At 28.3% G+C, this 22,070-nt stretch overlaps 4 protein-coding genes across 4 annotated transcripts; 1 reads left to right on the top strand and 3 right to left on the bottom strand.

Annotated features, from left to right (window-relative positions):
- The first annotated feature begins 3,963 nt into the window (after nt 1–3,963).
- LOC112772437 (aspartic proteinase 36) lies at nt 3,964–8,153 on the top strand. Its single transcript, XM_025817382.3, has 10 exons — nt 3,964–4,686; nt 4,902–5,031; nt 5,139–5,389; nt 5,537–5,764; nt 6,244–6,406; nt 6,527–6,600; nt 6,718–6,814; nt 7,109–7,175; nt 7,313–7,384; nt 7,688–8,153. The coding sequence occupies exons 1-10, from the start codon at nt 4,451–4,453 to the stop codon at nt 7,849–7,851; spliced, it is 1,482 nt and encodes a 493-aa protein (XP_025673167.1). The 5' UTR covers nt 3,964–4,450; the 3' UTR covers nt 7,852–8,153.
- A 76-nt stretch (nt 8,154–8,229) lies between these two features.
- Nucleotides 8,230–11,044, bottom strand: LOC112772438 (uncharacterized). Its single transcript, XM_025817383.3, has 8 exons — nt 10,670–11,044; nt 10,498–10,538; nt 10,333–10,396; nt 9,639–9,827; nt 9,318–9,389; nt 8,851–9,026; nt 8,605–8,723; nt 8,230–8,490 (listed from the first exon to the last, which is right to left on the bottom strand). Exons 1-7 carry the CDS (start codon nt 10,829–10,831, stop codon nt 8,606–8,608), a joined length of 822 nt encoding a protein of 273 aa, XP_025673168.1. The 5' UTR covers nt 10,832–11,044; the 3' UTR covers nt 8,230–8,490; nt 8,605.
- A 1,296-nt stretch (nt 11,045–12,340) lies between these two features.
- On the bottom strand, nt 12,341–13,638 carry LOC112772439 (phosphatidylinositol N-acetylglucosaminyltransferase subunit P). Its single transcript, XM_025817384.3, has 4 exons — nt 13,333–13,638; nt 13,180–13,252; nt 12,840–12,958; nt 12,341–12,679 (listed from the first exon to the last, which is right to left on the bottom strand). The coding sequence occupies exons 1-4, from the start codon at nt 13,499–13,501 to the stop codon at nt 12,555–12,557; spliced, it is 486 nt and encodes a 161-aa protein (XP_025673169.1). The 5' UTR covers nt 13,502–13,638; the 3' UTR covers nt 12,341–12,554.
- An 884-nt stretch (nt 13,639–14,522) lies between these two features.
- Nucleotides 14,523–18,895, bottom strand: LOC112772436 (uncharacterized). The gene is made up of 9 exons (XM_025817381.3): nt 18,380–18,895; nt 17,805–17,991; nt 17,406–17,539; nt 17,216–17,328; nt 16,545–16,797; nt 15,360–15,512; nt 14,998–15,077; nt 14,846–14,895; nt 14,523–14,735 (listed from the first exon to the last, which is right to left on the bottom strand). The coding sequence occupies exons 1-9, from the start codon at nt 18,767–18,769 to the stop codon at nt 14,611–14,613; spliced, it is 1,485 nt and encodes a 494-aa protein (XP_025673166.1). The 5' UTR covers nt 18,770–18,895; the 3' UTR covers nt 14,523–14,610.
- Nucleotides 18,896–22,070: the final 3,175 nt, after the last annotated feature.

Raw genomic sequence — 22,070 nt, 5'->3', positions numbered from 1 at the left:
TAAAATATAAAAATAATTGTTAATAAAAATTTTGGTAAAATCATAATTTAATAATTAAAAAATTATTGAAGGGTAGGTATCTTAGAAAAAATGATTTAATTATTAATTCTTTTTAAAATATTTTGGTAAAAATACAATTTAATCAATAAAAAAATTATTAAAGGATATTTTGGTAAACAAAATTTAATGATAAAAAATAAAATTTTTGCTAATGAGTATTTTTTCAAAAAAATAATTTATTTTTTCTTAAAAAATGGATAAAGTTAATATTAGTTAACACAAAAAATTTAAAATGGATTAAAGATGATGTTTTTTAAAAGTTAGAAGGAAGGGGAATGTACATTTATAAAATAGAGTAGAGGGGAGTATCATTTTAGCATCTCACAGGAAAGAGGAGTAGAATTTTCTCTTTTATTTTAGATGTTAATAATCGGCTTAAACATATATTTGAAGAATACTATATATAAACAAATATGTGACAATTTTTTTTAATTCTTTTAACATTTTCAACACATTAATACATAAAAATATATTATACTCTTAATATATATCTTTAAAAAAATATGTCAGCTAAATCTTTATGAAATATATTTATTTTTATTTTTGTTATAATTTATTATGATAATTGGATGATACTGTGAAGAAAACTTATATATATAATTAATATAATAAGCTAAAACTATTTAATTACTGTAGAATATTATTTGAATTTAAAAGTTGAAATAACATTCAAGCCTACAGGACTTTTCTGAATATTGTATTAAAGTTTCAATTAAACATTCATTTAAATATACGATTAATATTACTATTCAAAATTTGTATTGCAATATCACATGAAAGGCATGCAATGGGAAATGAAGTAGGAACCGTACTTTGTGCAAATTTTGATATGAATTCTCTGTCTCTGACTTAGGTACTTAAGGTTTCTTCATTTATTCCTGTTGTTAATAATGACAATCACCACAACACCAATGCCTCCTTTGAAAAAAAAAAGTAAAAAGAGAAAAAGCTTTTTTCTGCAAATAAAAAAAAAAGTAATAATGACAATTGAATCCCTACTAACCACAAAATTAAATGTGGTAGTTCAGCACATTCAACATTATGCCAATAATGAAGCAAAAGAAACAAATTTGGGTTGGTCGAGTGATCAGCTCACTCATCTGCTTAAGCAAGTGTCGGAAATTCGAATTCCGCCTTGTGCATGCAGTAACTCATTGGCCAACGACAGATCCTTAAATGGAGCTCAGATCCGCGACAAATTGATTATTGACCTGTCGGGTTGGGGGATATTGTGGAAACAAAAAAAAAATAATGAAGCAAAAGAGAAAAAAAAGGTAACTAAGTATATTAGCCAAGTGGAATTTTGTAAATAGAGAAATTGGCTTTATGGATATTATTCAATTTTGTTATATACTGTTCTTTTTTCTTTTCTTTTATTTTTTCCTTCCTGTTTTTAATTATGTATCTGAAAATGAAAGCAAAAGCCAAAATATGGTGGTCTTCTAGGTGGAGTACAGTTTTTTAAAGGTGAAATTTGAAATAATTGTGCATTGGAATTGGATAAAGCTCTTGACATGATGAGGAGCAAAGCAAAAAGCTCAAAGTACTGCTTTTGCTTATTTTAATTTCTACCATAATATAAGCTTCTCTATATATATTAAAATAAATTAAACAATAAATATATTTACACATAAATATATTACAACTGAATTAATGACTAATTTTTTGTATTCACATAAATTTTTATAATAATAATAATTAATGTAAAAACAAGCATACAGTTATTCTTGTGTAAGTAGTGTGTGTAAAATAGCTCAAATAACTTGTATATTTTTTTTTTTTGTTATTTTTATGAATGATTGAAGAGTGACATATCTGATGACTAATTTACACAAAATTATTTAGGTTCATTTTAGACTAACAAAAATACTTATATATATTTCATTTTATAAATATCCATAGTCTTGAATTTGGTAGAGATTGTGATGGTTAAGGAATAAGGATTCATGTTTAATGTGATCTCCCTCAGATAGTAATGTGACATATAATTCCACGTCTTAATAAATATTAAATAGAGTGATATATATTATTCAATACAAAAGCTTTTAATAGAAAAAGAAAGAAAAGTGTAAAGAGATACATATATATCACAGTGTCAACATACATATCAATTATATTTTACATGGATTATAATTATAATTTCATTTCTTTAATAAAAAATTAGATTCCTGGCTTTAAAAAAACCCTCAGGCATAATTTTATAAAAATTATAATACTTAAATTTTTACCATTTTTTTTTTGCTTAGTAGACATTCATAATCATATATATATATTCATATGCATGATTTGCATTTAGGGAGGATTTTTTAATTTTTTTTTAACCTAACGTTAATATTCATATAAGCAAATGTTTGTTGACCAAAAGAATAAAAAGTCCACAAGAATAAAGGCAACCAATCTTTGTTTTCATATTTCTTTATTGATATTAATAAATAAAAATAAAGAGGAGAGAGAGAAAAACGCGTGGGAAGAACGCACATGATTACGTAACATGTAGTTCGCCAAATGCGAACGAACCCTTCAATGCTAAAAATAGTAAAATGAAAAAAAGAAGAAGAGCAAATTAACAATTACATTAACAATTGTTGTAATTTTGATAAAGACACTAAAAATATTTTTTTAAGACGTTTATATGTATTATAATATTATTAGACATTTTTATTAAACCAATTAATAATTTATTTTTTAATAAATTAAAATAAAATCGGTTTATTATAGTAACAATAATAAGCTCAATTATCTATATTATAATTACTAGACCCGATTTGATCTAAATCGAATTATATATAAATTTTTTGATAAAAAAAATAAATATATCCTTGATTTTTATTTTAAAAAAATCATGATCCAGTGGATTATATTGGTCAGTTTGACCGAATCTGATAACAATTGAGTTTATTGTTATTGTTATAAAAAAATCAATTTTATTATAGTTTGTTAAAAAATTTAAAAATAATTAATTCATTAATATGTCCAATAATAATGTGACGCATAAGTGTCTTTATAAAAAGACATTTTACGGGCCTTTATAGGAGCATCCTCCACCCTAAAAATTTTAGTTATTTGTACTCATATTCTTATTTTTGGACATAAATAAAAGAAAAATTTATAATCAAAGTAAACGTAAGATTCTAGTTGTGCCATATTACTATGGCTAATTCAAATAATCTTATTTCATTCTCGTTTAAATCTTATTATTATCGATAATATGATTAAGTTAATCCGATTCAATTGAAAAATTATAAAAATAATGAGATTCTATTGTATTTTTTTTATTCTTAAAATTCAACTTTAAAACTACTTTTTACATATTATATAAGATTTATATATTTAAATAATTAATTACTTTTATAGATACAATAATACAAATTAAAAACTATTTATAAATATAAAAAATTAGTCATTAAATTTCATATTTAATAATTTTTATATATGTTTTAAGTTTTAACAAAATAATTCATTATTAAAATAATAAAAAATTATTTTTATACAAATAAGTAATAATTGGTTTTTTTTGTATTTATATAGTATAATTATACATATTTTAATTTAATGTGTGTTATATCTTTTATTAAAAAGTAAATTTAAATAAAATTTAATTATTCTGTTGTCTTTTATAATTTTATTAAATTTTTAATTTTATAATTAAATTATTATTAATATAAAAATATTAAAATTAATTAAATATTTTTTTATAAATTAAAAATATTTATAATTAAAAATTTAACTAAATTTTTAATTATATATATTTTTAAAAAATATTCAATTAATTTTAATATTTTTAATAAAAAAGATATAATTATAATATTAAAAATAATATAAAAATTTAACTAATTAAATTATAAAATAATATAAATTAAGTAATAATTTAATTTAACGAACTATAATTTAAACAGGCATAATCTTTCTATCTTCCCCTAGAGATTTCATGTTCGAATTTCACTTCTTACTTTCAAACAAAAAATAATAATTGAGAAACAGAACTACAAAAGTGATGAAAGAGAAGAGAGGGAAGCAGAGGAAAGTAAGAGTTAACGTAATCCGTTGTTGAAAATTGAAAACTGAAAACTCATTTCTCTGTTTCTTCTTCTTCCTCCTCCATCTCCTTTCTTCTTCTGTCCTTTTCTGCTGTTTCTTGTCTCTTTGGAACTTTCCTCTCTCTCTCTCTCTCTCTCTGGAATTATTATGATATGATATGATGATAAAAGACGACACCACCAACAAGAAGATCCTCATCCATAGCTTTTACCCTTTTCTGCTCTTCTCTCCCTCCCATTAGTCTCTACATTCAAATTCTTATATATACATAGCTCTGAATGTATGTATAGCTATACATATAGATAGATACGTACACGTATACACATACGTATATAGCTAAGGACCGACAGGAATGGCGGCTGGTTTTGTGGCGTGGGTGGTGGTGTTCTTGTTAGGGGCGGCCACGGCGGCGGTTGGTGGATCTCCGGCGACGCTGAGCTTGGAGAGGGCGTTTCCGACGAATCATGGAGTGGAGCTGAGTCAGCTGAGAGCACGTGACATGCTGAGGCACAGAAGAATGCTTCAGTCCACTAATAATGGGGTCATTGATTTCCAAGTTCAAGGCACCTTCGATCCCTTCCAAGTCGGGTACTTTTTTCTCTTTTCATTCTTTTTGCAATTCAGTTTGAATTTTGAAACGCTTTGTGGGTTTTGGAGAATGGAATTTGTTCCATGTTCTTTCCCCTTTTTGATAAATTAATACCCTTCTTTATGATTCCTGCAATTCTCATTCTGTAGTTCAAACAAAGAATCAAACTTTACTTGTTTTTTCTAATGTTGAAATTAATGGCATTGAATTTCAGGTTGTACTATACAAAAGTGCAGTTGGGTTCTCCTCCAGTTGATTTCTATGTGCAGATTGACACTGGCAGTGATGTTCTCTGGGTTAGCTGCACCTCTTGCAGTGGTTGTCCCCAAACAAGTGGCCTTCAGGTAATTAACTCATTGTTCTCTATTTTTGAATTCAATATCATGTTAAAATGTTTGCATAGTGCTGGAATTTGTTAAAATTGTGGTGTGATTGCTGGGTTTTGATGCAGATTCCACTCAATTTCTTCGATGCATCGCGTTCATCGACGTCTTCGATGATCTCTTGCTCAGACCAGAGGTGCAACACTGGAGTTCAATCATCAGATGCAACCTGTTCCAGTCAGGGTAACCAGTGCTCCTATAGTTTCCAGTATGGAGATGGTAGTGGTACATCGGGCTATTATGTTTCGGATTTGATGCATTTCAACACTATTTTTGAGGGATCTGTATCTTCAAATTCCACGGCATCTGTTGTTTTTGGGTGAGATATCATAACCCTGGGATGATTGAATACTTGAAATATTAATTGAATAACAGTATGACATCCCTATTTAGTGTTATCTATGCTTTATTGGTTTAATGATTTAATCCTTGAAACCACTTTGCTTGTGTTGTCTCTATGGTGCAGATGTAGCACAGAGCAGAGCGGGGACTTGACAAAGTCCGATAGAGCTGTCGCTGGCATATTTGGATTCGGACAACAAGGTTTGTCTGTTATCTCCCAACTTTCCTCGCAAGGAGTAGCTCCAAATGTGTTCTCTCACTGTCTGAAAGGAGATAGCAGTGGTGGCGGCATATTGGTTCTTGGTGAGATTGTGGAGCCAAACATTGTTTATACTTCACTTGTAGCATCACAGTAAGTTCTTTTATACAGAAAAACAAATGCTACATTTTTATTTATAAGAGGTTGTGAAGTAAAAAACACATTTTGTGGTGTGAAATTCTTTATTAAATTTAGTGAGTCAATGAAGCTTTGTTTCTTAGGGGGATAATAAGATAATTTAGTAAAACTTGTACTGAAGAGATAACAAGTATTTATTTTGATAGTTTGATTTTGGCTTCTGATTATTCATCTAAGCAAAGATATATACTTTCAAGCATGGAATGGATGCCAAAAGTTGGAGATGAATTGTCCCATCAATTTATTGTTCTACCATGAACTACACAATATGATATGCACCCATTATTGTGTCTTCAAAATTCTATACAAAAGTTTGAATGAAATTGAATAATTTAAACATGTTATTGATGAAAGGTATTTGTAATAAAGTGGCATGATAAATGGTCCCTTGGGAAAAGCATTTGGACTAATTGCTTCCTTTGTAAACATTTCAGGCCACATTACAATTTGAATCTGCAGAGTATCTCTGTCAACGGCCAGAAGTTACAAATTGATTCATCAGTTTTTGCAACATCAAGCAACAAAGGTACCATTGTTGATTCTGGAACAACTTTGGCATATCTTGCCGAGGAAGCTTATGATCCCTTTGTCAATGCGGTGAGTTTTGTTAAGGATATTACATAGCTTTTAATTGATCAATAGAAGATATTGTCATTTATTTGCTTGCTTAGAGGTTTATAAACATTGATTGCAAAAATGCTATTTTTGTTAATGTAGATTACGTCTTCAATTCCACAATCCGTAAGCAGTGTTAATTCCAAGGGAAACCAGTGTTACTTAGTCACTGGCAGGTTAGGATTTTAAAGATATTCTTTCTCTTCTTATATGTCTGTTGCATATTCAATACTCGAAAACAAATAAGCTCCGCGCTCTTTCTCTCTAACTCTTTCTGTTTATATTATGTTTAGTGTGTCTGATATTTTTCCTCAAGTGAGTCTGAACTTTGCGGGAGGTGCATCCATGGATTTAAAACCACAAGACTATCTTATACAGCAGAGTTCTAGTGTGAGTATTCAACCTTAAATTTCTAATTTTTCGATTTCCTGAGGTCTCAATTGACTTTCAAATACATCCATTTCAAGCAGGAATCAGTTACATGACTGGTCTATTAATTTCTTTCTTTTCTTTCCTTTGCTTCCCTTCTGCATTTTGAGAAAACTTGGCATTCTACTTCTCATCACATGTCATTTTACAACTAAAATATGCATATAGAGAATGTTTTAGGACATTGACTCATAGTCCTTCTTTTTCTCTATTATCTACTCATAGTTATCTCACTCACACCTTTGAAAATTATAGGGTGGTGCAGCAGTATGGTGTATTGGCTTTCAGAAAATCTCTGGTCAAGATGTTACAATTCTAGGAGGTATGTATTATATCTATGTTTTCTTTGGTATAGGGTTAGGGTTTCAATTACAGTATCTTTTGGAGTTCAGCAATATCAACCTGTCGAAATATCAATTTAAAAAATATTGCTTAACATTGGGTTCCCTTTCTTTGCAGACCTTGTATTGAAAGACAAAATCGTTGTTTATGATCTTGCTGGTCAACGCCTTGGATGGGCTCCCTATAACTGTAATTTATTTTATTTCATCTTTTATTTTTATTTTTATTTTTTTTTCTCGAAGTTCCTAAATTGTTCGGTTTCCATTCCAACCAAGAAATTTTCTTGTTCTTAAAGCCAACAATGTCTTGTAGCCATAGCTTAAGGCCTAAGCATAATGTATCTGTTAGCGGTTATAGTTCAAATGAAACCCTTATTGCTAACTAACTGAAACTTTTCTTTTAATTAATTTCTGGAAAGAATGAAAATTATAAAGTTAGCTTATTTATTATTGTAATGCATATTCAATCTTAAATTTTTTTTTTTTTACATAGGTGGTTCGTCAGTTAATGTGTCTGCAAATACTGGCACTGGAAGAAGTGAATATGTGAATGCTGGAGAACTAAGTGGCAGCACTTCTTCACATGAAGGACTTAACAAGCTGATAAACATAGGGGTCTTAGCTTTAACACTGATTTGCTACATAGTGATCTTATAGCGTATATAAACATTGTGGGAGCATAGAACTAAGATGTATTTTTTCCTATGTAAATTCTCTTGCCGGTACATATTTATTTGTGGCAATCGGCAAAAACCACACCCACATTTATTATTTTGAATGTTGCTTTTTGTGCTTCATTTATGCATTGTTATAGGTTGGTTTGTCCAAATTAGCTATAGGTGATTCTGTCGGATACTATCAGACATGTAGAATCAGTTCATTAAAAATTTTATTATTTTTTGCAGCATTGTAAATTTATTGACAGAATTACTTATTCAATCGCAGATACAGTTATACAATATGATTGTGTCTTCTTTGAATTAAAGTTGTATAATTTGATAAAAGCTGCTCTTAATAAGAGTACAAAGCTAAAGATTTATGTCTCACAATAGATATATATGACCTGATCAAAATTGGTTCAATACAAAGGAAAACTGTATTATTATTGAATATGCTGATACATTTGAGACTCTAAAATGTAGCAAAAGAGAAAACAAAACTGAAAAAGTTGTTTCTCATGCAGCTTCTTCCTTGGGTTACAGTTTTTTTGTTTACCCCCATAAAACAGTGATGGCTGCATAAATGTCTGAAAAGCTAGTCTATGTAAATTGCCATGCTAATCATATCATAAGGACACTGCAAATACAGAATATAAGATTAATCTCAGACCAATGAAAAAAAAAAACTACGACATTATTGCAGCAGTGCCTAAGCAATGAAACAGAAAGAGTATAGCCTTTATATTAATACCTCACTTCTCTTCAAGAAGTGATGATGTGCAAGAAACAAGATAAGACAACTCATCCTTTGTGGCTGATCCAAATCCTTGCCACCTTACTCTACCAAAATTATCAAGTAGAAAGATATACCTGTAATTTTTATTTTATTTTTTGGGTGGCAAAAATTGAAATGTCAATAACATTAATATTCATAAGTGGTGATTTCATTGGCTAATCATGAATTGAACATGCGGAAAAGAAATTTCAGTCTCTGTACCCTGTGAGAAGATTCAGTATATGCAGTTCTTTTCTGAAATAATAGTGATCACCAAATTTAAAGACCATGTGCTTTTGAAGTGCATCATTGCTTTCCTGATTTGGTTTTTTCATTGTCCAGAGAAGGAAACGCTTTATAGGACCCCGGCATAATAGCCACGAATCTATAAATGATACCTGATAGAAAATTGTCAATGCCTCAATTGTAAATTGTATTTGATCATTCAAAAATCCCATACTAAGAGCAACCATTAAGATTTCCAGCAAAAGGGAGTAATGAGATGATGTTATATTCCAACTAAGCCCAATCTAACACTGGCCTAGGACTCCCCTTCCTCCCCCCCAAACCCCACCTCACTTCCACCCCCACAAAAAAGTTCATTTGGAGGAGGATACTAAACTGTGTCCTTCTAAATACCTAATATGTTCGGATCAATGGCAAACAACCTGAATCAAACTGCTAATTACCTGATATAAATGAACATCTTCTGATTTACTAAATGCTTCTGCAAAGGGCGCACTCCATGAATTGATCATTTCCTGAAAAGAATAAAGGAATTTCATTGCAGCAATATCAGGCCAAAGCCAAACCCAGAAAATAAAAAAAAAAAAAAGGAAACGGGGCGCGGGGGGAGGGGGGGGGGTGTTTATCACTAAACCATAAAATTAAGCTAGCAGTACTAGTTCTCTGGTCCAAAGTTATAGAAGGCACTTAGTGATCAAAATTCTATACAGGATCAAAATGGGAATAATAGAAGTCATATCATTGCTATTACCATGATGCATTACCTGGGAGCTTGCTCGGAATGAAAGACAAACCAAAGATGCCTTGGGGACAGATGATTTGTGAGCAGCATCTGCATTGTCTGAAATACGGATTGGAAGCTTCATTGTTTTCCCATCTGAGAAGCTGACTTCCAAATCAGGAAACTTCAAAGCTACCATTGCTGGTATCAACACTTTATTAGCTACAGCAATCTGTACAAACCCCAAACCATGGATGAATCTGTCCTATTCTTATCTAATAGACACTAAACATGCTTCATCTCTAACCTATCTCAAACTTTGGCTAGAGCTTCAAAGTTCAAGGGACCAACATGGAAAATACTCAGCAACATGCACTTTCGAGGATTTACGTTAGCTGACAATGTCACCTTAGGAATTTAGCTTTGGCACAATAGTAAGGAGGGTAACACCAACTACATATACCCTCACTGGACTCTGCCAAGTGCAAGCCCCATGTGCCCTTTCTAAGCAACCTTAGTTGGATTTCAGAACACAAGAATTTGCAAACCCAAACTAAGCAATGAAAATTTCTAACTTTACCTATGGGGGGATAGGAGTTTGTACTTCAGATGCGTGGAACCTCACTACATGCTATCAAAACAAAGGAGTGCGCAAATCAAAGAGTTCTTTGTAAAATTATTACAATGCAACAAGCTTATCATCATACACATCATATATATAAATATCATGGCAATACCTTACCACCATGTTGCTTGAATTCATTCATATCAGCTACATATCCCCTACTCATTTCATCTAAACTGCACAAGAAAAAAACCCATCAGCATCATCACTAACACTTCATCACACTAAAATCCGCTCCGTGAAATGAAACCCACAAAAAATAAAAAATTGAACTCACATTCGAGCACGTTCCTTTTCAAGCGCTGCCTTACTTCTCATCTGCCAAAAAGGGGAAAATTTTACACACAAATACATAAAGCAATTCAATCCAGGGAGGAAAAAAACGATTTTTGCCACATTTTTAGGGTGCTGCAATGAGAATAGCAGGAAAAAATAGAATGAAGGATGACCTGGTGGATATCAAGGAATCGTTTAGGGGTGAGGCGAGGGAGAAGAATTGGGTAATGGAGATTCTTCTCTGAAATGGAATCCACGACGGAATCTCTGAGATTGAGGTTGAGAGTGCGACTGAGAGTTGAACATCTTGGTAGCAATCGCTTCAAACCTATCATCTTTCCAACTTGTTTGATTTCGATATCAAATTACAATATTTCTCTCTCTGTTTCTTGTGCCTCTGTTTGTAACTTTGTTCTTGAGGAACTTTGTTTCGTTTTCGTAGACTCAAAAGTTTTCACTCGCTAAATTCCCTCTCTAACACAGATTCCAAATTAAGCTGTACAATATATGTTCAATTACAAATTCACAGTTAAATTAGATTTCATGCTAATCAATCATTTAGCATTTTTTGGCTGATAAATTATTGGGAAAATGGTCGAATTTTTAAGACTATTTTATCAATTTATTTAAAATAATAATAATAATAATAATAATAATTCACTGGTACAGGAATAATCATTTGATTCATTTCACTATAACACACCTTTTTGTGTTTTTTACTAAAAAAATGAGTTTAATTTCAATGAAAGTGAATATCTCTAATAACCTGATAGGATAATGTAACACTAATAACCATATCTCTAATACTTTCTAAACCTTCATTGTACACATTGTACGCTTAGGTTATTGGCTCCCTATACTTTCTCTAATTAAATTGTTGCTTTTTTTATTATAAATTAAAAAAATTATTATTTCCCAAATAAAATTAAATGAACTTTAATTCTCGGAATGTATTGTTTTTTGTTTAGAATGAATTTGCCGCATCCCCATCTAAAGTCATATTTAACAATGAATCTTTTTTTATTATAAATTAAAAAAAAATCATTATTTTCCAAAAAAAAAATAATTTATTTTTATGTATTTTTGTGTACTCCTATGTACTCCGGAAACGATGATAATGGTTATCATTACCGTTGCGAAGGTTAAGAATTCGAGTAAAAAGAATTCGAAGTGAAGTTCACCGGTGCAATAAACTTGTTTAAAGTTACAAAAAAAAAACATATCCTTTTATTTAAAGTTAAAATAAATTTTTTCTGAAAATAATATTTTTTTTAATTTATTCCAGAAAAAAAAACTTAAATTCTTATATTCATGTAACTATTTAAAAATTAATCAATCTATTTTTCTTTTTCTTTTTTTATTTGACATTAATAATATCTAATTAAATAACAACATAAAATAATTTTATTTAAATTATTAAATCTGTAAGTTTTGTATAGTGAAAAATGCAACATGTCATTTTTGTAAGTTGCCAAAAAATTACAATACCTTGATTCGCTTCACATTGAACCATAGATAATAATTTGGCCATCTTACGTAATTTGAAATAATTATCAATTAGTTATCCCAAAACTTTGTTACTATTTTCTAGTTCGTTTTGTTCTAAGCCTATAAGGATAGGTCTTAGATTGTAATGCTGCTTTTTATAAACTGAGATCATTACATTGTCGATACTTCTGCATAGGTTGTGTCACTTGGGTGTTTACCATTTTTCATTTTGTAGTTAGGAACTTCACTACTTTTATATAAGGTTTAACAATGATTGAATTTTCTCATGGTTTGCTGAATTACTCATCAGGTGATAGGAGTGCATGAATTTTATGAGAATGAAATAAGTTCTGTAGTTCATGGAAATTCAATTTAATCTGTATATATACTATTAACACCCAACAAAAAATTTGGTCATCGCTCAAAGATGACCAGTTAGCAAGGCTTACATCAAAACTTCAGAAAATGCAAGGATTCCAGTCATTGTTTTGCAAGATCAGCTCAATCATCTTCAAGACTAACAGCTATAACATCGAATTGCCGGCACTGGATTGTTGACAGGTTTTGTTGTTAGGTTGTGGCATTGAACATGATATCATTGATTTTGTCTAAACCGATATCTGATATAGGTTCAATGGGTTTCTCATCTCCTTCCATAGAAGAATCAGGACTCAAAGGATCCCTACTGCATTCATCTGAACAAATTTATTATTTAAAGCTTTAGCTGAAAAAAAAAATGTATTGCTGGAAAACTGTTAAAAATGTTCCTTCACTTTTGAAGAAGCTTAGGAGGCAACCTATAAATATCACATGCGTATGGAAAATCAACCATAAATAAGTCAGCATCAAACTCACCATAAACTGTGTATATAGATGCAGGGGAAGGTGTTGAAATGAAGTTAAGACCAATGTAGAATACCAGCATCAGTGCAATGGTCACCATCATGTAAGTTGGTACTGCCAGAGCCCAATACCTAAATAGCATAAGTTGATGAACAATTTCATCATCATGTCATACAAGAAAAATTTAAGCTGATTTCTCTACCTAAATATCTAAGAAAGCAAGAGCCAATGCCATTTTTGCTTTGGTAAATGTTTTGTGTACTCATTTACAAATACACATTTCAATACAAATTTGCAAGAATTCAAATTAAGACTTGAGAATTCTTGTAATGAAAATGACTAGTTGTCTAACCTGCTAGGATAGTAATAAATGCCAACAGAATGTAGCCATGATTCAGGAACATAAGCCCACACAAGGAAGATAACTATTCACAAAACAATCATAAATAACAAAAAGAAAGTTGAATAATCAAAATTGGCAAAAAGGGAAGAAGGTTGGAGGAACCTGCGGCGGCAACGGTGGTGATGGAACCGACGAAGCCATAGACTTCAGAAGGCTTAGGGCCATGCTCGCCGGCGAAGGTTTTGTCATCAAAGAAGGAAACGGTTGCTCTGCGCTGCTTCGAGAAGCTCAGCGTCCTCCTTGGGCTGTTCACCGAGTATGGATTTTCCATTTCTCCGATCTTCCTCTTCTATGAATCTTTTGTTTTCTTTTTCGGCCTTGCTTCTTCTCTAGATCTGATTCTAACAACTCACACTATTTTAGGGGTTTTTGTTTTTGGTAAAGCATCTCTTTTTTTTTTGTCAGTGTGAATTGAATCTCTATTTTTGGTCAGGACCGTGGGCCACAAAGGACGCAGGCCCAAAAAACAGAAACCTCCAACCCAACCCAATTCAATTCAGTGTGAATTACTGAATTACATCTCTTGAAACACATACAACGTGCTATAGTGTTACTTATGGGCTTTGGAATTTTAGATTGGATCCAGCTTGTTATTACTGAGCCCAAAAATAATTCACGCTTTCTTTCTTTCGTTTTGTTATTTTTAATTATAGATTGAATTTCAAGACCAAAAAAAAAAAATATAGATTGAATTTATTTTCATGCAGTAGGATTTTAATCATTTTATATAGATATTCATTATCATATTAGTAAAAGTAATTAATTTTTAAATTTATTATTTAAAATTTAATTTAAAATATAAATCTAATTAAATAACTATACAAAATTTTTTAATTTGTTAATATATTATTTTTTTCAACTCCAAAATGGAGAACACAAAACTATAAAAAAAAAAGGAAAATGTTTAACTAATATTTATAAATTTTATCCTTATTTTAAGTTATAATTTTATTTTTTTCTTTTTTCAAATCTTAAATCTTAAACTCATTATCGTTATCGCTACCGTTATTACACATCTCTCTTGAACTATATTGTCTTTTTCTCTTTCTCTTTATTAGAGATAATATATTATTGGATCGAAGAATTTTAATTTGATTGATGAATTTTTGACAAAATATGGTGTAAGAAAAAGAAAATTGATGGTGATTTAAACTTTATGTCTTGCAACAATATCCAAATGATAATCTTTTTACGAATCTCTCTGGTATATGGTTCTTGCCAATTTATAATTATTAATATTTCATAAGAATAATATTATTATTAAAGCAAACCAAAGTTAAAGTAATAATGGATTAACCAAAACTAACTCTTTTATTTGAGTTTCACAAATAAAGACCTCATATAGTCATATATATGAAATTTTCATGTCTTTGAATGGACTTATTTAAGATCAGCATAGTATTGAGTGATCCACCCTTTCATAATCTTAATCTCTGTCTTCCGTTGTTCCACCAACCAGTTTGGATCAGTTTTCTTTGCACCCAACATATCCAAGCAATGAGATCCTAAAAATTGGTAATATTTGAAATTGACAAATAAATAAAGCTTTCTAATTCTAATATTTATAAAAAGACCATGAAAAAAGCTATTTTATTAATATAATGTAGGAACATACCATTAACTGTGTGGACAGCAATAAGACTATCTGATATGTTGTTAAGAACCCTGAAATTATTAATAATACATAACATGTTCACACAAATGTTTACTATTAATATTTTAGAATAATCAATAATATTTTGTAATTTATATGGCTTAGATGCTTACCCGCCACTACTATAAGGGTCTCTTAACCCATTTGAGAAAATGATGTTGCTGCCAAACTTTTTAAGAACTAACTTGATATCCTGTCATTAATTAGCCACAAAAAAAAAAAAAATTCTTATTAGGTCCCTATAATTCTATAGAAATCTCGAAAACGTTAATTAGTAGTTGCTAAACGATTAATAAAGAATATCTTTTTGGAGGACCACCACTTGTAATACACTATATGTTTATTAGTAGTTGCTATACATCATCTTAGTAACATCTATTATATCTTTAACGTTCATAAAAATATTAAATTTGAAATATATGATAGTAAATAACATATAAATAAATTGGATGTGACAAATTAAAGATGTACTTACATGGCCTCCATAATAAGTAGTGACCCAATGGGGTCGAGGGGCAACACCAAATTTTTCCTTGCAATCCCTCGCAAAGCTCTCATAATTAAAAGGGGAAGGTTCTAATAAGGAATTGTTTCCTATGCTGATGGGTATCACCATTTCACTACATGTCTGAATGTACAACAAAATATTAATTAAATATCATTTTTTAAGATCAATAATAGGGTCGGGAGTTTGTGCTTGTTAAAATGACACTTATTTGAAAAATAAATACCATATTATTGCAGTATATATATATATTATTGCAATAATTCATCATGTCTGTTATGAGTGATGAGTCTTAATGTGCCATTATAAAATAGAAAAGTATAGGTAACCAATAAGGTTTTTGAACAATGTGTAAACAATGTGAATTAATATGGTTAAAAGAGTAAATTTAATTAGTAACATTAAATTAGGGTGTAGTATATTTTCATTTGATTGATGGTTGTTTATGTTGTTCAAAATTTTTATTGTTCCCGTAGCACTCTCCTTATAAAATTAGCTTAAAGATATAGGGTTGGAAATGAGACTCGAGTCATGAAAATTGAGTTTAACTTATTAATAATTGAGTTTATTTTTTAAATTTAAGTTTGATTTATCGAAAGCTTATGAGTTTGACTCAAATAATAAGAACATAATTTATAATTCTATATCAATAAATTATTATAACTTATATATTTTAAAAAATATTTAAAAAATTTAATTTTATATATTGTCTATCTATCAATATAAATTATAAATTTTTTATTTATGTTCTATATCAAAATTATATATAAAAAATATAAAAATTTAAATAATTAAAATTATTAATATATATATAATTATATATTATTATTTTATATGTATATATATAATATTAAAAATATAGATTAAATGTATATAGGAGATGAGTATTAATATATATAATCAAATCAGTTTACAAATTAATGAGTTGAGTTTATCCAAACATAATTCGACTCATTTAATTTATGAACTCAATTTCAGACTTAAATTTGTCTTATCAACTCATTATGAGTTAATGAGTTTATCTTATCAAGTCATTCACGAATCCAGTTTAAATTGACTCATGAGTTAGCTTCCCTCAAAAAGGTGCAAGCAAAACGAAATAGTTATTGAAGATCATTAATTAACTTTGTTTAAATTGCAATTAATTATTATTACCTGCCACCTCCAACCCTCACTGGTCTCAGATCCATTAAATGGGCCATAATAAACTTTGCATGTGTCGTTGCTTTTCGTAAAAGCCACAACACCTGCATATATGTTGCTGAGAATATCTGAACTTTTAGAAGAAGCTCCATCAATACCGCCACAAATCACATTAACTGGATAATCTGGTGGACGATCGTATTGTGCCGCAGATATATACATTAGTTCCAAAGAGTATACTAAGCCATCAATTTGGTTTAATGGTCTGCAATTAGAAAGAGTAACCATATATATATTAATTATTGATTTTATAAAATATTTTAATAATAATAATAATAATAATATTTAGAGAGTGTACAACATATATATGTAATTATATTTATTTTTATTCTTCTCTCTATAATTTTTATACAATTTTACTTTGTATTACAATAAGTATTTTTTTTAATTCTCTTATTTTGATTGGTAAAATTTTTTGAAAGTTTTTTTGTTTAAATTTATATTGTTAGTTTGTTTAACCCTAATAAGTAGGTTAAATGTTCAAAATCATATCACATTAGCATTTAACAAATTAAATTGATGATAAAGATTAAAACTAATTTTTTTATAATTTATTAAAGAAACTAAAAATCTAATAAGATAATGCATAAAAAAAATTATAAAAATAAAAATAGAGTTCATACTCGCAAGTGTTGAATTTCTGACTAAGAATGGAAAGACCATTTGATTGAGAAGCTACTCTTTTAATTTCAGCCCAAGACTTTCTTATAGTTTCATAGCATGTCTTACTAGCTTCCTGCATCCAAGCATGTCGATTATTATTTTTATGACTCTTTCAAAAATAAATAAAATACAATATATATAGATTATTACTCGAAAATCCCTTGACACAATTGAGTGGTAGGCATCTTGTGGTGTAATATGATCAAAGTAGAGAATTGGAGCCGATGAAGCCAAGGCACCAATGGCTAAGTGTGGATATTTGAGCCTAAACCATGTGGCAAGCACTACGTAGTAACAAATTAAATTCTATCAAAATATTATATAAATGGAAGAGAAAAATAATAAGTGAAAAATCATGCATGAAACCTAATTAGAGAACTAGTAAATAAGGTGAAAATTCAGGTGAAGTCGACTTTATATAAAGTTGATATTTTAGAGCCATTAGATGAAAATTTAGTCAAATCATCTAACGGTTCTCAGGTATCAACTTCACGTGAAGTCGACTGCACCTGATTTTCCACCGGTGAATAATTGAAAAATTAAACTCACTTCCACCGTATGATCCTCCAATTACGATGACGGGTGAATTTTTGGCGTGTAGTGTCTTTTTTACATGTATGATGACTTGTGCATAATCTGCTAGTGCTTGAGCTGAATTGAAATATCCAATAGTACTTGCATTCTTCACTGCTTCTTCTCTAGAACCAAATGGCACAGATTTTCCATAATATCGATGCTGGTGATGGAACAGAAATTAAAAGAACGAATTAAATTAAAGAAAATGCAGTTCTGTAAAAAAGTAATTTATTATTTGTTAAATTAATCTAAAAATAAATTTTTTATAATATTTAGTAAATAATTATTAACCTTTAAAAAGAATATAATAAATATAAATAATAAATTTAAATATTTGTTAATATATTAAAATTTTTAAGACACAAAAAATATTAAATTTTTTAATTTTAAAAATATTTTATTTGCACCCTTAATTTTTAAAAACTACAAGAATAAATATATACATTTTTTTTTTCTTAACTCTAAACATACACATAATTAATCTCTCAAAAAAAAAAAAACTTTACTAAACCAAGCAGATTGAATTTGTAAATTAAAGTAAAGTATACCTCTATGTATAATATTAAAGCACTAAAGGAAGCAGCATTATCTGTTAAAAATCCAATGAATGGGGGAGAACTATCAATTGGTTCTTCAGCACCTAACAAGGCAAATATTGGAGCATTAGAATTAGCCCCGCCCCAATATTTGAAATTGATGAGATATCTTTGCTGAAATATTTGGTAGCTTTGAGGATTATAGTTGAAATGATCTAAAGTTTGATTGTAATAAAATGTTTTCACATCTGAATAATCATCAGCAGTAGTAGTCTTTTCCCATTCAGCAATGGGACTCAATCTTGGAATCGTTAACGAGTAAGTTGGGCATACGAGAAAAATCATAAAGAAAAGAAGCAAGTTGAAAGCTAATATTATTAATGGGTGCTGGTTTTGCTTCATAGTTGCAAATTACAACAACAACAAAAGGGTTCGCATATATGGTTTGGTTTTGAGGTTTTTATTTTCTCCCTTCAAATATATAGAATTTTGAGTCCTTTTAATGCATGCACATGATGATCTTGTCAAGCGTGCTTTGCGAGTGTTCTTGATTTCCTTTTCATTCATAAATTTCATAATTCATACACAACTTTACAAAATACATCTATATTTATATTTAGAAAAACAGCTATAAAACGCATATATATATATATAGGGGCATAATATGGTTGTAAAAATAAAATTATTTTTATTACATGTATAAAAAGACAGGTGTCAAAGCATAAATAATTCAATGAAAAATAATTAATTACAGTCCACAATTGTTAATTTGTTGGACCCACAAAAAGAAAGAGAGTGTGTGACTTTATGCTGTAGAGACAGCTTATTATTTGATTTTTTGTTATTTATTAATAAATATGTGTATCACTAATCAAATTAGGATTAAGTTTATTAGATGAAAAAAATTAAAAAAATAAAATAAAAATAATATTCTTTTAATATTAACTAAAATATTTTTCATAGAATTTAAAGTCATTACTATTGAAAAGAAAAGAATGTATAATTTAGGTAATAGGTATTTATTATTCATTTATTGTGGTTGACAAATTTAATTTATTTCTATAATTATATGTCCTAAATATATCATTAATCATTTTTATATTTTTAATATTTTACATGTTTTAATTTATAAATTGAATTGATAAGCTATTATTATTAAAGATATCCCATTGTTTTTAGAAGAAATTTTTTTAATTTTGAACAAAAGACTAAATTAGAATGACATAAAATGTTTTAAACGAAAATAAAATATTTCAAATATTAAGGAGAAAATTATAATTTAGTCCAAATATTATGAATTAAAATAATACTTTTTTAATTGTAAATTGTTATTTATTTTTAAATATTTAATAATAGGATAAAATATATTTTTGTCCTTAATATCTATAATTTTTTTTAAATTATTTCTAATTTTTTATTTTATTTAATTTTATTCTTAACGTTTTTTATTTATTTAATTTTATTCGTGACGTTTTTTATTTGTGTCAACACTATCTTTAAAATAAAGTTTTTAATTTTGTTCCTAATAAAAATTTTAGGACAAAATTAAATGCAACTAAACGTAAGAATATTTTTGAAAAAAATCACAAATATTAGAATAAAAAATATACTTTATCTTTAATAATATTATTAAAAAATAAATTGAATTTTTTAAAAATCAAATTTCATATAAAGGATCTTAAAATATTATAATAAATTAAAAAATATATTAAATTATTCTTAATTTACTTAATTAAATAGGTAAAACTACAATAGAAAGTAAAAACTGATATTTGTCTCTTATTAAAAAAAAAAAGACACCTTTAATAATAGTAATTTATCAAAAAGAAAAGAGGATTATTTAATTTAGAGCCAGAGTCAAAAAGAGAATTCCTCACTTCTTTTTCTCGTTTAAAACTATATATGAGACTTTCATCTCGCACGCCTTCTAAGTGATAAAAAAAAAAGAACTCAGATCAATCTATATTGATTGACTGCTTCTATTATGTTGTTGCTAACAAAAACAAATACTAATATTTTTAGTTTTGGATCTTTCAAATCATTTTCGCAAGAAGTCTAGACCCATTTTTTTATGAGCCTTCGATATTTTTTCTATTCTAGTCCACGAAAATTATTTATTTCGATTTCTATGCTTATATCCATAATAAGTATTGGTATTTATTCAAATTTTATTTTTTCATTTTCGATTAACAAGGCTAAAGCCATTCTATCATAATTAAAAGTTTAAAACATGTAAAATAATAAAAATAATTAATAATGTATTTAGGACATATAATTATAAAAACAAATTAAATTTGTTAATAACCACAGTAAACAGATAATAATTACCTATAACTATACATTCTTCCTTTTTCAATAGTAATAACTTAAAAGTGAAAATAAGTTAGTTTTCAGATTTTTTTTTGTTTTTTTCTTTTTAAGTTAATCTCTACAATAATATTTATTTATTTTTTATTTTTTTCATCTAATAGACTTAATCCTAATTTAGTTAGTGATACACATATTATTAACAATAAATTAAATAATAAGTAGTTTTTATGAGGCAGAGTCACAGACAGAGACTCTCTTTCTTAATTTAGTGTAAGACCAAGAAATCAATAATTGTGTGCTGTAATTAATTTTTTTTATTCAAGAACCAACCACATAAATTACTGATGCTTTGACACCTGTCCTTTTACACATATAAAAACAATTTTATTTCTACCCCATAGTATGCCGCATATATGTAATGCATTATGCTATCTTCTAATAAATCGTGAGCTTCATTCCCTGTATATCTTCAAAGATAGAACTATGGTTTTTAATATGGATTTGGATATATAGAGTACTTATTTATTCTCAATTAAATTTCTTCTGGTCGTGATCACGATACCTTTTAAAGGTGTTATTATCTTGTTTAATTAGATTCTGATTCCTACATTATTTTGTCTTAGTCAAATTATGATCACAACAACAATGATCGTCCACGATGTCCATCGTCATCATTGTTATCATTATTTAGAGGCATAGAAGTGGCTATTCATAAAGTAACTGGCATGCACGCCACACACGTAACTTCTTGAAGACTTCATATAGGGCTAATGGGCTATACTACCTTTTCTAAATAAATTATAACCACGGGGGAGACTTGTTAAATTAATGATAATATAAAATATATTTTAATAAGTATTATATTATTTAAAAATTAATTAACATATATATAAATTTATATTAAATTAGATGTATTTTTTATTTAAAATATTTTATAATACATAAATTTTTTATATTAAGCTTGTATATATAAAGCTACATTTTTATTTGTTGTTTTTATTTTTGTATTTGTTTTAATTGATGGACATAGTCTTTTTATATGGTGTTTGTTTTTTTTTTTTTTTGTTCGACTTATTTATTTTTTTATATGTTCTTGTGAAGATATGTTTTTTTCTGAATTGTTAACTTGTATATATTTTTTATTATCTTTTTTTATTCTATCTTTGTATGTATGTATGTTTTTCATCAAGATGTATTTTGGATTTGTTTACTTTTCTGGCTCCTTAATCTCTTAATTGATATGTCATCTAGATATGATAATATTAGTGTTGGTAAAGTTAGTTCCTATAATCAATAAAGAATATAAATGATGTTTTGCATAAATAAAATTTTTGTAGTATTATATACTTTATTTGTTGTAATAGGAGTTGAGTTTCACTATTTTTTATTGGGA

The sequence above is a fragment of the Arachis hypogaea genome, chromosome 18 (genome assembly GCF_003086295.3).
Source record: "Arachis hypogaea cultivar Tifrunner chromosome 18, arahy.Tifrunner.gnm2.J5K5, whole genome shotgun sequence".
Lineage (NCBI taxonomy): Eukaryota > Viridiplantae > Streptophyta > Magnoliopsida > Fabales > Fabaceae > Arachis > Arachis hypogaea.
The sequence above is the reverse complement of the archived record's forward strand: the minus strand, read 5'-3'. Positions and strand labels throughout refer to the sequence as shown.